The sequence below is a fragment of the Paramormyrops kingsleyae genome, chromosome 13 (genome assembly GCF_048594095.1).
Source record: "Paramormyrops kingsleyae isolate MSU_618 chromosome 13, PKINGS_0.4, whole genome shotgun sequence".
Lineage (NCBI taxonomy): Eukaryota > Metazoa > Chordata > Actinopteri > Osteoglossiformes > Mormyridae > Paramormyrops > Paramormyrops kingsleyae.
The window spans coordinates 20,117,572-20,131,457 of record NC_132809.1 but is presented as its reverse complement, the minus strand read 5'-3'; the positions used below and the strand labels follow the sequence as shown (position 1 = coordinate 20,131,457).

The following is a 13,886-nucleotide window of genomic DNA, read 5'->3' as shown; positions in this document are numbered from 1 at the left end:
AGTTAGCTAGGTTGTCGTTACAACGATATGTAGCCCAGCCCTAGTCACAACACACATCCAACACACAAAACACAACCAAGCTTTTAACGATATGCTATTTTGTTTGATGGATCCTTGGAAGGTATCTGACATACACCAATCGTAATTAAAGTTCATAGTCACATTACAAGTAAACACAACAATAACTTACCTGATTCTTTCAAAGCTTTCAAACTTGTGCCGATAATCTGATAACCCCTGCCTTCTCCAGTTCACTCTGCATTGCTTCATAAACTTTGATGCTCTGATGACTCTAACTCCGACTCCTGACATCACATGCTCCTAACTCTGGCCCAGTAGTCTTTTGGGGACAGAAAAATGAGCTCCAGCCCGGATATATCGCCCCCGCACCGCTGTTATTTTTGGTGTGGATGCAACAACCGGGCAGGAATTTTAGGTTCAGCATCTGTTGTAAAAGGACTATCAGTAAGCTTAAGGAGACCTCAGCTTCAGATGTGGTGTAACTGAGTTACTTCCCTCCGATAGGTGGATCATTCCTTTTAAATTAAGATGATGGCCTTTGGATCACCTTTTTTATTTTTATTAAATTTGGCATGTGAATTACATATACAGCTCTGTAAAAAAAAAAAATTGAATACTGAAATGAGGGCTTCATGCTGCCTTTTTGTGATTTTTGGAGCTGGAGCTCGGGGTCTGGGCTCGAGCAGCTCAAGCGACCCACCACACTGTCTGCAGCAGGAGCATCTTCCTGTCTGGGCTTGGTGTCAGTGTGCGTCATGGTGGTCACTCATTTCTCTCTCTAGGTGATATTTTTGAATATGCTGCTGCATGATCTCAGGCAGGTAAGGACTGGGGAACTGCTTTGACTCCTTTGCCATTTGACCCTTTTGACCAAAGGACTCTTGAAGGACTACTGTGACAGCGATAGGATCATTTGAATTTAAAGGTAAAATACGGCAGTTATTAAATTGGTTGAGTTTATCTTGTTTACTTCTGTATTAGTTGTTAGTAGAGTGTGTTAGTGTGGGAGGCTTTTCCTTGATATAGCTGTACTCTTAAGTGTCTGTCACAAACAGCCCCTACACGCATTCTGGGAGAGTTCCATTTACTGCTTTGCTATGACTAAGTTCCCTGTCCCCAGCCACCTCCTCCAGCTTCTCCAGGGGAATACCAAGGCGTTCCCAGACCAGCTGAGAGGTATAAACCCTCCAGCGTGTCCTGGGTCTGCCCCGGGGCCTCCTCCCAGTTGGACATGCCTGAAACACCTCCCCAGGGAGCCGTCCAGGAGGCATCCTAGATAGATACCTGAACCAGCTGAGCTGACTCATTTTGCTATGGAGGAGCACTGGCTCTACTCTAAGCTCTTCCCAAATGTCTGAGCCTATCACCCTATGTTTTAAACCTAGTTTATCTCCTTTATTCACTCCATTGATATCAGTTGGGAGTACGTGACATGCGTTACTTTACCATTATGGAAGACTGTGTTGTTTTTACCTGAAATATTACGTTTTGTATATGATAGCAGGGTCACACACCAGGAGAGACTCACTTTCCACAACAAACCTGCTAAGTTTGCCTGAGTCACATGCACTGTTAGGCTGTGTGCAGTGCAGTTAGGCTTCATTTTTAAGTGTTTACCTCCATAGACAGAGAAGGGACATGCCATCACTAAACAACAACAAACACAAATAATATAAAAACATGTGCAACAGTGGTCTGATATCTATTTTTTTGTAGTACGCCTCCCCCCCCTTGTCAGATTGCCCCCAAACCAAACCATTTGTTCCACAGGAAACACTGGTATGTGAGGAGCAATTATTTTGTATTTTTCATTAATTTTTTATTTCATTTTCACTTTTTGTTTTCAGTTTTAGTTTTTATTAATTAGGTCGCTACTTTAGATAATTTTCATCATTTTATTAGTTTGTGTTAGTTTCAGTTTTTTGTTATATAAGGTATTTGTTAGAGGTGCGATTCAAATATTTGTGGGACTTTTTCACTTGAGAAGTATTCCACATATGTTATCACACAAGGCATTTACTTTGATCTAATATTCTCATATTTAAAATACTGTGGAAACCGCTTACAGTGATCATGGTTATAATGATCAACTGCTCATATGGAAAAAGCTTGGGGCAAAATCATTCCTGTACAAATACTGTTTAAATAATTTGCTTGTAGTAATCAAGTAGTCCACTTACACTGTTCATTTTGGGTCTTTTTACACATAACATCTAGGGAAAAAAGAATATTACTGTAATTTTTTTGTTTGTGTTTTACTTGCCTACTTTGCCTTGCGGTAACCCATCTGCTTCTGGCTAGCTACCTGAGGCTCATGCTGCATGCACAGAAAACATGACAGGTAAAAGAAAGTGATTTTCTCTCAATGACATATATAGACTCATCAAAGCTTATGATAAAGTGGCAAAAACAAGCCAGTGTGATGCAGCAGCAAAACTACACCATTTTGAATTTCTCAGAAAATGTACAGACGCTCCTCTACTCACGAAAGAGATACGTTCTGAATGGCCATTCATAACTTGTTCGTAAGTCATTATTTGACATCATTATAAGGGTATACACAAGTACAAAGAACTAGGATGCTGGGAGTACGCACGCTACGCTACTGCGCGGCGAGAGTAGTGGCCAGAAGTCATACTACCCGGAATTGTCGTGCAGAAAAATAATTTGATGTTGCAGACGAGAATCGGGAGCCCAATGAACACAATTTGGACTTACAGTCCTCTTCGTTCGTATGTCTGAAAGTTCGGAAGTTGAGAGTTTGTAAGTAGAAGAGCGTCTGTACTTTTATGAAGTTGTCCTAGGGCGTTGAATCAGTTACCGCTAAATTTTGTGTGCATCATCTGGTTTGGGACCAGAAGTTAATCAAATCAAATGCTTTGGCCGCTGTCCTCCCATGAATTTGATGACCAAACAGGTGGCAGGTGGCAAGTGAGGCAATCTCTCAGCAATACTTTGATATATCAAAGCCAAATTTGGGATATGGACTTGGGACCCAATTCTGTTGTCATTGCACCAGTAGGGACTGCTGCAATAAAAATGTGTTTTGGCTAATAACCATTTCCAGGGTTTGCCATAGAAAAATAATTCTCTTAACACCATGGGAGGTGCCCAGTCTGATCCATTGGAATTTTCATTTCCACCTAAGCGCCATATTGGATTTTATTAAAAATTTAAGTACAGACGATCCTCTACTTACAAACTTTCAACTTACAAACTTTCAGACTTGGGCTCCCGGTTCCTGTCTGCAACATCAATTTTTTGTTTTTTTCTGTGCACTAATTCTGCCTAGTACGCTTCTGGCCGCGTAGTGTGCGTACTCCCAGCATCCTAGTTCTTTGTATTTGTGTATACCCTTAAAATGATGTTGAATAACGACTTACGAACATTTCAAGTTACAAACGGCTTTTCGGAATGTAACTCATTCCTAAGTAGAGGAGCACAAATTTTGTCCAGTCTTCACCTTTCAAATTTGGCACATTGATAGAGGACAGTCCAACAGATTTCATCTCTGGATTTGGGGTTAATTCATCATTGCCTGTAGAGCCCAAATTTCATGTTAAGTTTTTGCTTATAACCTTTGAACCATTTGGCCTAGAGTTGTGATCTTTGATTCTTCAGAACCTGCTTTTGTGAACTGCTCCTAGGGTGTTGATCCAGTCAGCACCAAATTTGGTGTGCATCATCTTCCAAGGGCTTTGAAGAAAAGATGTTCAAACTATTGTGCTAAGTCAAATGCTATGGCTGCTTTCCAATGAATTTGATGACAATGCTACCAAACAGTACATGAGATCCTATCTCAGTAACACTTTGATGTATCAAAAGTATATTTGAGATCTGGACTTGGGACCCCATTCTGAGGCCACTCTACAAAAAGTGTCATTCCACCACTAGGGGGTGCTACAATAAGCAAAGTTGTGTTTTGGCAAATAACTGTTGAAGGGTTTGCCTTAGCAAAATAAATCTTGTATCTGCTAATGCCATGGGATGTCCTCAGGCTGATGCATTTTCATGTTTCCCTAATTGATGTGGCCTCCATATTGGATTTTATTGAAAATGTAAGAATTTCCCACAGACCACAAATTTCATGTCATTTCATCACTGCGGGGCGCTGAAGTGAGTAAAAACATGTTTTTCCGAATACATTTTGAAGTATTGGCCTTATTAAGATGGTTGTTATGAATGGGGATTGTCAGGATTAGTCTCTGTCAGTCCCATGATGTCCCTGTTTTGCCAGCAGTTGTTGCTGGCCTTCCCATATGCTCCTAATGGTTCCCAACCTAATGTCTTAATTACTCACAGCTGTCTCACATTTATAACTCAGTACCTGTGTATATGCTACTAATCAATCCTGTCCTTCTGAGATTCTCTCTACCTACAGTATACCCAGGCTACGTCTCTTTCTACAAAGTTGCTGGGACCTGTCCTCCGTCTCATTTTAGGCAGAATTTACTCTTTTATGAATCATTTTACTCTGACTAATTTCCCTTACTTGTTCCTGATCTGTTGGTGTTGCAATTTTTCTTGAATGTTTCATTTTGTCTTTTAGCTTATGGTATATGGTCTTTGTGCATATGTTCTTGTATTTTCTCTTTCTAAATTTCTTCCCATTCATGCAGTAGTGGTATGCTTGGCCCCATTATTGCTGCTTGCAGCTATATTTTTAGTTTGTTGTAGTTTTTTAGTTTATCGTTTTTCTTGTCAAGCCTTGTTTTTATTTTTATTTGTTAACAAAAATGTTTTTTCACATTTAGTTTTCTTGCTCCATTAATATTCGCGAGCAGTAATAACCCTGATGAGGAGTGCACATTAGATGAGCGGAGCAGGTTGACAGGGCTGCCCAGGGAATACATTGGTGTACAATGCCTTTCTGGTTTTCAATTCTGTGTGCGTATACCTTGCTGCCCCCTGTTGGTATTGCAAGATTATTGCTTGTTTACACAGTTTTGACCTCAAAATTATTTTGCGATGTACATCAAAACATTTTTTTGGTGTTCACTTTGCTGTGTAATCCAACGCAGAACATGCAGGAGTGATCGGGGTGGTGTGTTTTTTTTTTTTTTTTTTCTTTTTTTCTTTTTTTCTTTTTTTGTACCCTGCTCACTCAAGGTAACTTTCAAATGCTCATTTCCCAAACAGATCTACCAAAACTGCTGCACTTGCTGGTTCATCATAAACTGCTATTTATAGTCAGCGGTGAGGAATGATTTACACGAACCGAGAAGTTCCGAATAAATTCAGGTGCTCCCACTAAGCGGAAAATCAGTGAGGCAGCCTTTGTGTTCCAGATTTCAGCTCTTGTGTCTGGTACGGGCTACTGTTTGTTTGTTTTTAATTAGTGATGTCCTAGGTAGAGCCGGCCTCCCCATTTGTGTGCTCGGTCATGGTTGTTATTGGTAATGCTTTCACCTGGAAGTAATTAAGGCACACAGGGCATTGGGTCAGCCTGAGGTTCAGGGGTGGGCCTCCCCCCCCCCCCTTTCTTTATTTTACTCTCACACCTCAGTGGAGCCTATCTCGAATCCCCAGTAGGTCCAGCTAGACCCACACAAGCAGCAGACAGCCTGTTGATAAATGCTTTTGGAAAATTTCTGATAGATTAGCATGATTCGGCTTATGGTTCTGTGATGTGGGATGCATGTTCTTGGACGCATTTGTCTTTAAAAATCTATTCTCTAAAAGCCAAAAGGAGTTAATACATTTTACACAAACCTGACTAGGGGTGATTTAAACAGCAAGGATGAAAATGATTATGATGGTCTTGGAGAACGCATGCTACACTTATGCAAATGTAGTGGAGGTAAACGTTAAACTGATTTTTAAATATTTATTAGATTATAAAAGGAATAATGATAAAAATTGCAAAGCTAGCTAAGTTTTTTTTCTATGAAAGAATAAATGTGTTTTAACAAAACTTAAACTCCCTGTGCTATAATGTCTGTACAGAATTTAAAGAAAGAAAAAGCCTGACCTTAATCTAGCTAACTAGCAATGTGAGAATTGCATGTTAATAACATGCGATGTTGCTATTAATAGCATACATCATTCAGCCCTATAATGTAATATAGTATAATAAAATACCATTTTTCAAATTCAGTACAAAATACCCCGCCTCGCCTTTGTGATGTCATTTGGCGCCGGTACTAGTTTTTACACCAGTGGAAAACCAGCACCTTGAAATACTGCACTTTTGGTACTTTCTTGAAGTACCACAAGTATGATACCTGGTGCGGTGGAAAAGCATCCTTAGCAGGCTGTGTGATAGGCCGCCAGCTGGCTTCGTGCTAATGTGCTAGCAGCCTATGTGATAGTATACTAGTGAGCTTTGTGTTAGCGTGTTTGGGGGTTAGGTGATAGTGTGCTAGCGGGCTTCATGCTAATGCACTTTGTGGTAGTCTGAGAATTTGGTGATACTACTCACGTCACTTATAGGGTTGCCACCATCATCCCATACAATACGGGATCGTCCTGTATTACAAGAGACGGGTGGTGACCCTAGTCGCATACTATGTTGCCTACTACACAGCAAACAAGTATGTGATTTTGGACCCGGCCTGTGTGTTCTTTACCATGTGACATAAGTACTATACTCTTAACAGTTTGATGATATGTAAATTTTGTTTGTTCTTACCAAATCAGCTAACTAGTTAAAAAATGATCAAGTAAGTTTTTAAATCAAGCTCTAGTTACTAAGTTGAGCTCTGCTGAGGCAGAAGATTGACAAGGAAGTGAGACATACAGACAGTGCTGAGATGCTATGAAGCCTGAAATTGCTTTGTTTCATATCGGTCTGTGTTGGTTGTCGTACTGTTATGGCCTCTGAACACGCAGGCAATGTGTGATAGGTGCTTGCCGGTTTGTTTTGTCCTTGTAATGATAGTGTTAAGTAGTGCACTTGTACCTAAGCATTCACTGGAAGCTCAGCCTAGCTGCATTTATGTCCAATCGACTCCATGACAGCATGTATATTTGTAATGTGATATTTATCTTACTTGTATGTCGCATTTATATATTGTACGTTACATTTTTTACATTGTGCAAATAAGTCTCTCTTTTAATTTTGTCGTAATTCAGACACATTGACAGATGCATTGCCTTTGGGGTACAACTGTTCCTAATGGTGTTTATATTTGCAGTTTTAATAATAAATAAATCCCTGTTGTACCAAAATTGCACCGAACTGTGAACCTAAAACCGAGCTTTTCAACAATAAATAAATAATACTATTCATACTTCCACATGGAGCGATGGAGGAATCACAGCCGTTTCAGAGTAACCCACACTGGGGGCAGTCCCAGGGCTCTCAGATGGCAGATTTAGATGCTCTCTGTCGTATCTATGTCTCCGTCCAGCTTATCGCTAGCCTGGGCAGGTCGTCCCATGTTGGTGGAGTGGTATGTCGACACTGTGTTGTGCTGTTCATGCCAAGATATTATGAAACTGTCCCTCAGAGTACTCGTGGTGAACTGGGGTCGGCCGGATCATATGAACCCTCCCGTCTTTGATGTACAAATTGAAGGATTTAAGAATGCTGAATCTTTAGTTATGGAGTCTTTATCACACTCAGCTGGAAAACAAGCTGGTTGCTCCTCCTTTACACATGTGCTGGAGCGATGGTGTTATTGCTCCGTGTGTGTGATGGGAGTGTGGGGTGGCTGCTTTCTCAAGTTCAGCCTGAATATTATAGGAAGGTGCTTCAGGCCAGTCAGCAGTGCATATGCCCACACCCACTACCCCCAGGCAGAGGTGGATAGTTTAGGTCCAGTGAGTAAAAGTCCAGACCAAGATTTTGTTTCAACGAGCCAGTTGAATACTCTGTGAAAAATATAATTTTGGGAAGTGTTTTAAAAAAAGCTGCTTTAAAAGTGACAACCTACTGTATGCAGACTAACGTGAATGGCTTCGGCTTTGGGTCACTTCCTGCGGCACACACTCTGACATCATAACACATCATAATGACATCATAACACGCCATTGTCCCCCTCTGTTCCTGTCCTCCAGAAAAAGGTAGTGGAGCAGCTGAGGAAGGACCTGCTGGTGAAGCAGGAACAGCCAGACGTGCGGCCGGACTGCAAGGCCCCGGCGCCCCCCGCAGGCCAAGCCGCCCTCTCCCTGCCTGCACACAGCCCGGGTGGCCAGCAGGTAGCGCCGACACCCCTTCGTTTGCGTGAGAGCTGCTCTTGTGCAACCTGACCTTACAGAGGGCTCATGGGAAGCCCGTTTCACCTTTAATTTCTCCTGTTTCTGGGTGTGTTGTGTTGGCATGCCTAGAGGGGGTTCAGAAGTCCCTTGGTCTTTTTTAATTCCTGCTGCATCTTCTCTGGGAGTTTTTCCTTCCTGTCCTCCATCTTCCTATTACTTTTTTGTTCCCTGCAACTTCAAAATGATGACAAATTACCAAATGGTTATAAGTAACTACTTCTAATGTTGGCATTTAATCTCTGGTGAAGTGCTTTGGGCCACTGTGGATGGGAAGACAGACCCAGCAACCAAGCAGCTCTATCTGTCCCCTTCGGACTTTAACACGCACCAGTCCCTCACCCCTAGTTCTGCTGTCTCTGCTTGTCCTGGGCTCACAGGCCAGGCCCGGTCTGTCTTTGTCTTAGCTGTGATGCCCCAGTGCTTCTGGACAAGGTCTGTTGTCAGCTGCAGCCTGTTTCCTTGCAGACTGTTTCTTGGTGGTCAGCGATTCACTGAAATCAGAATCAAAACCAAATAGTAAACCACCTGCTAATAAATCTTCATCAGTACCTGCATTTAGGTTTCCTTTGTTATTTAAGGTTTTGCAGTTTCATTAGTACTGGTGAAATGCCACATTAGTCAGTGTTCACTGTGTGTGTGGCCATTCCATCCTGGGTCTCAACATTTTTAAGAAACACTCCGTCAGTTTTGGGAAATTGTGTTAGCATCGTTTCGTTTTTAATGTTCTTATAGACCTGACAGCTTCCTTAAAGGCCCTGTTTGCAGTACAGTGCTTATTAAATCCTTCATAAATAAGAAAATGTGAAGGCACACAGAGCAGGTCCTGACAGTTGAGACCCCTACATGATATCAGCCTTTATATAGCTGTTCACTAGAGGGAGTATATCTATATTTTAATTAATATAAGATGTGCTGGTGTTAAATTAAAAAAAAGTACAACTTAGTAAATATTTAGGTTGTAACAAGCACATCATATGTAATGTCTGTCCAGTTTGGAGGCAATTTGCTGTCAGCACCTCTCTAGTTGTCTTGGCCAGGATCCAAAGCTTAGATTTTAGATTGGAGAGACCACCCCCCCTTCCCCCCGGGCCATTGAACAGCAGCTCTGCCTCTCAGAGTGTCACCATCTGTTGCACTGAGGCCGGCCTTGTTTCCATGGATGCGAGGTCTCTGGGCTGCAGGGTTGTCCACAGCGCCGTGTCTCCTAGCCCTCTCTGGCCTGGAGTGCTCCTGCCCTCCACTGTCAGCTCTGCCAGATGAAGCATATTTACTGGCTGGTTCTTGCCATTGGGCTACTGTGGATTCCCAGCCTAGCATGAGGCTGAAGCTCGCCCCAATTCGGGGGCGCTGTTCTCAGCATGCTGTACAAGTGCCCTGCTTCCCATAGCCTGCAACGTGATTTAAGGTGAGTGAGTGAGCATGTGTTTGCCTCTCGCCCCCCCCCCCCCCTTGAGCAGAAGGCTGTGTCCGTCTCCTCGGTCATCGCCACGAAGACCCTGCCTCTGGTGCTGAAAGCTGCCACCCCAATGTTGCCCACTTCTGCTGTGATGCAGCGGCCCACAGTAGCCATGGTCACGGCTATCAGCAACACGCCCAAGTCCGGCGCCGTCAGCCCTGATCTACAGTGCGTGCCAATCGACCTTCAGACGCCTGGCAAGCTGGCCAGTCAGGGAGCAGATCCTGTGCGAATAGTTCCCAAGAACACCGTTGTAGTAAGTGCAGCTTGGGGGGAGTTTTCAAGAGCAAGTCATTGGCAGGAGAGTGTCATGTCATGGGTTGACTGTTTGGATGTCCCATGAAGCCTTGGGTGACGGTGAAAATAAGGACCCTTGTAGCATCTAAAATAATCCAAATGTCCATCTGCCTTAGTTTCTAGGTGTTCATTCTCCATCTGCATGTGCTGGTAGTGTGTATCAAAGTGTGTGCTTCATTGTTTGTGTTCAGAGTGTGTATGTGTGTGTGTGTGTGTGTGTGTGTGTGTGTGTGTGTGTGCACACACTTATGTGGTGGATGTGTCTGTAATGGCAGACTGCCTTTTTCACAGGTGCAGACCACCTCTGCTGCCCAGCCTATCAGAGTTCCTCAGTTCATCCCCCCTCCTAGACTGACTCCTCGACCCACCTTTCTCCCACAGGTTCGTCGTCTTCGTCGCTCTGGATGTACACCATCCTTCCCCTCTCTGTCCTCAGTGTCTTAGCCATGATAGACGGGACAGCTGCCAGTCAGTAGAAAGGCAATTTCCCCCCAGGATACCTGTAAGGTGACATCAATAGGGGACTCCTACAGCCTTTTCTGGTCGTCGTCTCCAGAGGCGGGAGCACAGGGGTGGCACCGGCTACCCTTGAAATCTGATTGGCCACCCTGCCTGGCCACCCTCAACAGAGCTGTCAGTCAGTTTGTTCAGTTAGAGTAGCGCTTCAAACAGTAGGGCTGAGCTCCAGCCTCCTCTGTTTCAAAGCCTGTTGGACTATTACTGAAGCATGAAGACGAAAATGGGTTAAGTAAACAGTCATTTGCAATATTTAGTGTTTAATGATTCGCAAATGTTGACTTGAGCATGACATGTAAGTCGTATAGCATTAGCATAGCGCCGCTAAGTTATAGAGGTCAGCTACACTGAGCTAAACATGCTAATTGCGTGACTAGGAAAAATTAGCCTGCACCAGAGCATGTGAGCGGAGTGGAGCGGTGAGAATTTCCGCTCCTCGCTCACGAGGCTGTTGGCTCCGCCCACTCCTCCGCTCTAATTCGCACTACGCCGCTCCGCTCAACACCGCTCCTCACTCCACTAAAATTTCCTCCCACTCCAGTCAAATCGCTCCACGCTCGCTCCAATTTAAAAGAGGGACAAATAATCGGCATGCCTAACAAATGTCACCTTAAACCGAAGCCTTATATTATAAAGAAATATGAGCAACGCAACATTGCCACTCAGAAAATATTTATTTTCAAGCAACATATAGGCAACAACGGACGTTTGGCAATGGCATTCCACACAAAAATTGGCTTAAAAATAAAGGAATCAATAGGCCTAATAGCCTAAAGAATATACAGTCTATAAGCATCCATGTTTTAAATTCCTCAATTTTTTTCTGTTGCTGCTGCGTCTCTATATAAAATAAAATTTCACTGACAGCATTACGTGAAATTTAAAAAATCATATTAGACCTACTTTGAATGACGAAACAAATTTATTTGATTGCCAGTATTTACCAATATAGGCTTTTATACTATAATTTATAGACTTGATATACTACAACCATATAAAACTTGCTCAGGTTTTGCTCTGGCTTCCGCCAGTTCGTGTAAAACAATCTCATGTTTCTGAGAAAAATGATTCCAGAGTGAATCTTTACTCACTGAAACAGTTTCACCACATTGTTGTTCTTGCTCTACATTATTGTCATCTATACGTTTGATAAGAATATTACACTTGTATGATCTATCAGTTTCCTTTGTGAAATACTTTGCGAATTCCATCTCGGCCAATTGATAATCGTACAGATGAATTCTGGGTAGATTTGGGCACGCCTCAGAATCATAGTGTGAGCGGTATCGGAGCGAAACAGAGCGACCGCTCCAGCCTTAATTAAAAAACCGCTCTGCGCTCTGACTAAATTCCGCCCGCTCCGCTCCTCGCTCACGCTCTGCTCCTCGCTCACGCTCTGCTCCGCTCACATGCTCTGGCCTACACCCTAAGCCCGTGTCACAAACGTTACAGTTAGCAGCCTCAAGCTTGCACGTTTTTGAACTAACTATTTCTGAAGAATATTTTAAGTAGTGAGAGTTGTTTTAGGTGAAAGTATGCTATAGTGAATAATTACATGTGATATCTAGCCTGTGTGTTTCAGTTTAGTGAGTCATTTTCCTGACCTAAAGTAACCAAACCAAACAATGTGCACGATTTCTACAGGGACAGACAATTTTAGGGAAAGAGCAGGATTAGGATGAAAAGGACTCAAAAAATTGAGAACTTTTTCACCATAAAAAAAATTATGATGTATTTAAGTTCCTTGTCCACTGCATAAGTCTTACATGCTAAACAAAATAAGTGTATTATTTAGGTAAATAAATCATTTTGTTATTCAAACCTTGGGCTACTGTTCATTACAAAATATGACTACAGGGCATTTAAATAAAATTGTCATTTTAGTGTGCCACTCTTCTACAGTCTGTCCCGCTGCCTGGCCCCCCCAAGAAAAAAATTCTAGTCCCGCCTCTGGTCGTCTCCAGGCAAAACACACAGGCAGTAACAGCAGAGGGTGCTGCTTTGCATATGTTTGGCCATTTCAGCCAGGGTATTTCCGGTGCTCTAGGGATGATTTGGAGACAATTTCAGATCCGGATTCTTTTGTCAGGTGTAGGTGCTGGTATGTCAGAACCACATGGCATCATGCTGCTGTCTTAGTATGCGGCCTTCAACCCCCTCACCTTGTATCATACATGCGTTTGTAGTGCTTACAGTAGCATTTACGAAAAAATATTTTTGCTGTCACTGCCTTGCACAGGCACCACAGGGGGTGAGAACTGTCCCGCAGCTCACAGAATTTTCACCATTTTCCAGGTCCGACCCAAGCCTGCCACACCCAACAATGTGCCTATCGCTCCTGCGCTGCCGCCACCCATGATGGCCGCCCCGCAGTTGCTCCAGCGGCCTGTGATGCTCACCGCAAAGATGCCCTCCGCCCCCTTGGGGCCCTCAGGGGGCCCCGTTCACCAGGTGCACATCGTTAACGGACAGCCCTGCGCCACCATCGCCAAGAACCTGTCAGGCGGTCAGCTGACGGGCATCGTCATCACCACCCCCAACACCCACCTAGCTACCTCCCACACACTGCAGATCAGCAGCATCAGCGGGGATTCCAAGGTAACAGGGCAGAAAAATGGTGACACTGTTATCTTAAGTTTCAGCTTAATAAACACTTTCCATCAGCTTCAGCTTATTAAAACTATTGGCATTAGAATCAGCTTAATAAACTGCTGGCATCAGCTTCAGCTTAATAAACTCTATTGGCATCAGCTTCAGCTTAATCTCCATTGGCGTTAGCGTCAACTCCATATACTCTATTGGCATTAGCTCCAGTTGAAGAAACTCTATTGGCATTAGTGTCAACTTAATAAACTTTTGGCATTAGCATCAGCTTAATAAACTGCTGGCATCCGCTTCATCTTAATAAACTCTATTGCCATTAGCATCAGCTTAATAAACTCTATTGGCATTAGCGTCAGTTTAAACTCTATTGACAATAGCAACAGCTTAATAAACTCTATTGGCATTAGCGTCAGCTTAATAAACTCTATTGGCATTAGCGTCAGCTTAATAAACTCTTGGCATTAGCGTCAGCTTAATAAACTCTATTGGCATTAGCGTCAGTTTAAACTCTATTGACAATAGCAACAGCTTAATAAACTCTATTGGCATTAGCGTCAGCTTAATAAACTCTATTGGCATTAGCGTCAGCTTAATAAACTCTATTGGCATTAGCGTCAGCTTAATAAACTCTATTGGCATTAGCGTCAGCTTAAACTCTATTGGCATTAGCGTCAGCTTAATAAACTATTGGAATTCGCATCAACTTAATAAACTCTATTGGCATTAGCGTCAGTTTAAACTCTATTGACAATAGCAACAGCTTAATAAACTCTATTGGCATTAGCGTCAG

At 42.9% G+C, this 13,886-nt stretch overlaps 1 protein-coding gene across 10 annotated transcripts in view; it reads left to right on the top strand.

The window, feature by feature from the left end:
• Positions 1-13,886, top strand: part of phf21aa (PHD finger protein 21Aa) — a 46,932-nt gene that overhangs the window by 18,318 nt on the left and 14,728 nt on the right. For all 10 annotated transcript variants that reach the window (XM_072698369.1, XM_072698367.1, XM_072698366.1 and 7 more), the window contains 4 exons: positions 8,023-8,163; positions 9,681-9,935; positions 10,268-10,357; positions 12,788-13,090. In XM_072698369.1, the coding sequence (XP_072554470.1) occupies positions 8,023-8,163; positions 9,681-9,935; positions 10,268-10,357; positions 12,788-13,090 (789 nt within the window). The remainder of the gene's footprint in view (positions 1-8,022; positions 8,164-9,680; positions 9,936-10,267; positions 10,358-12,787; positions 13,091-13,886) is intronic.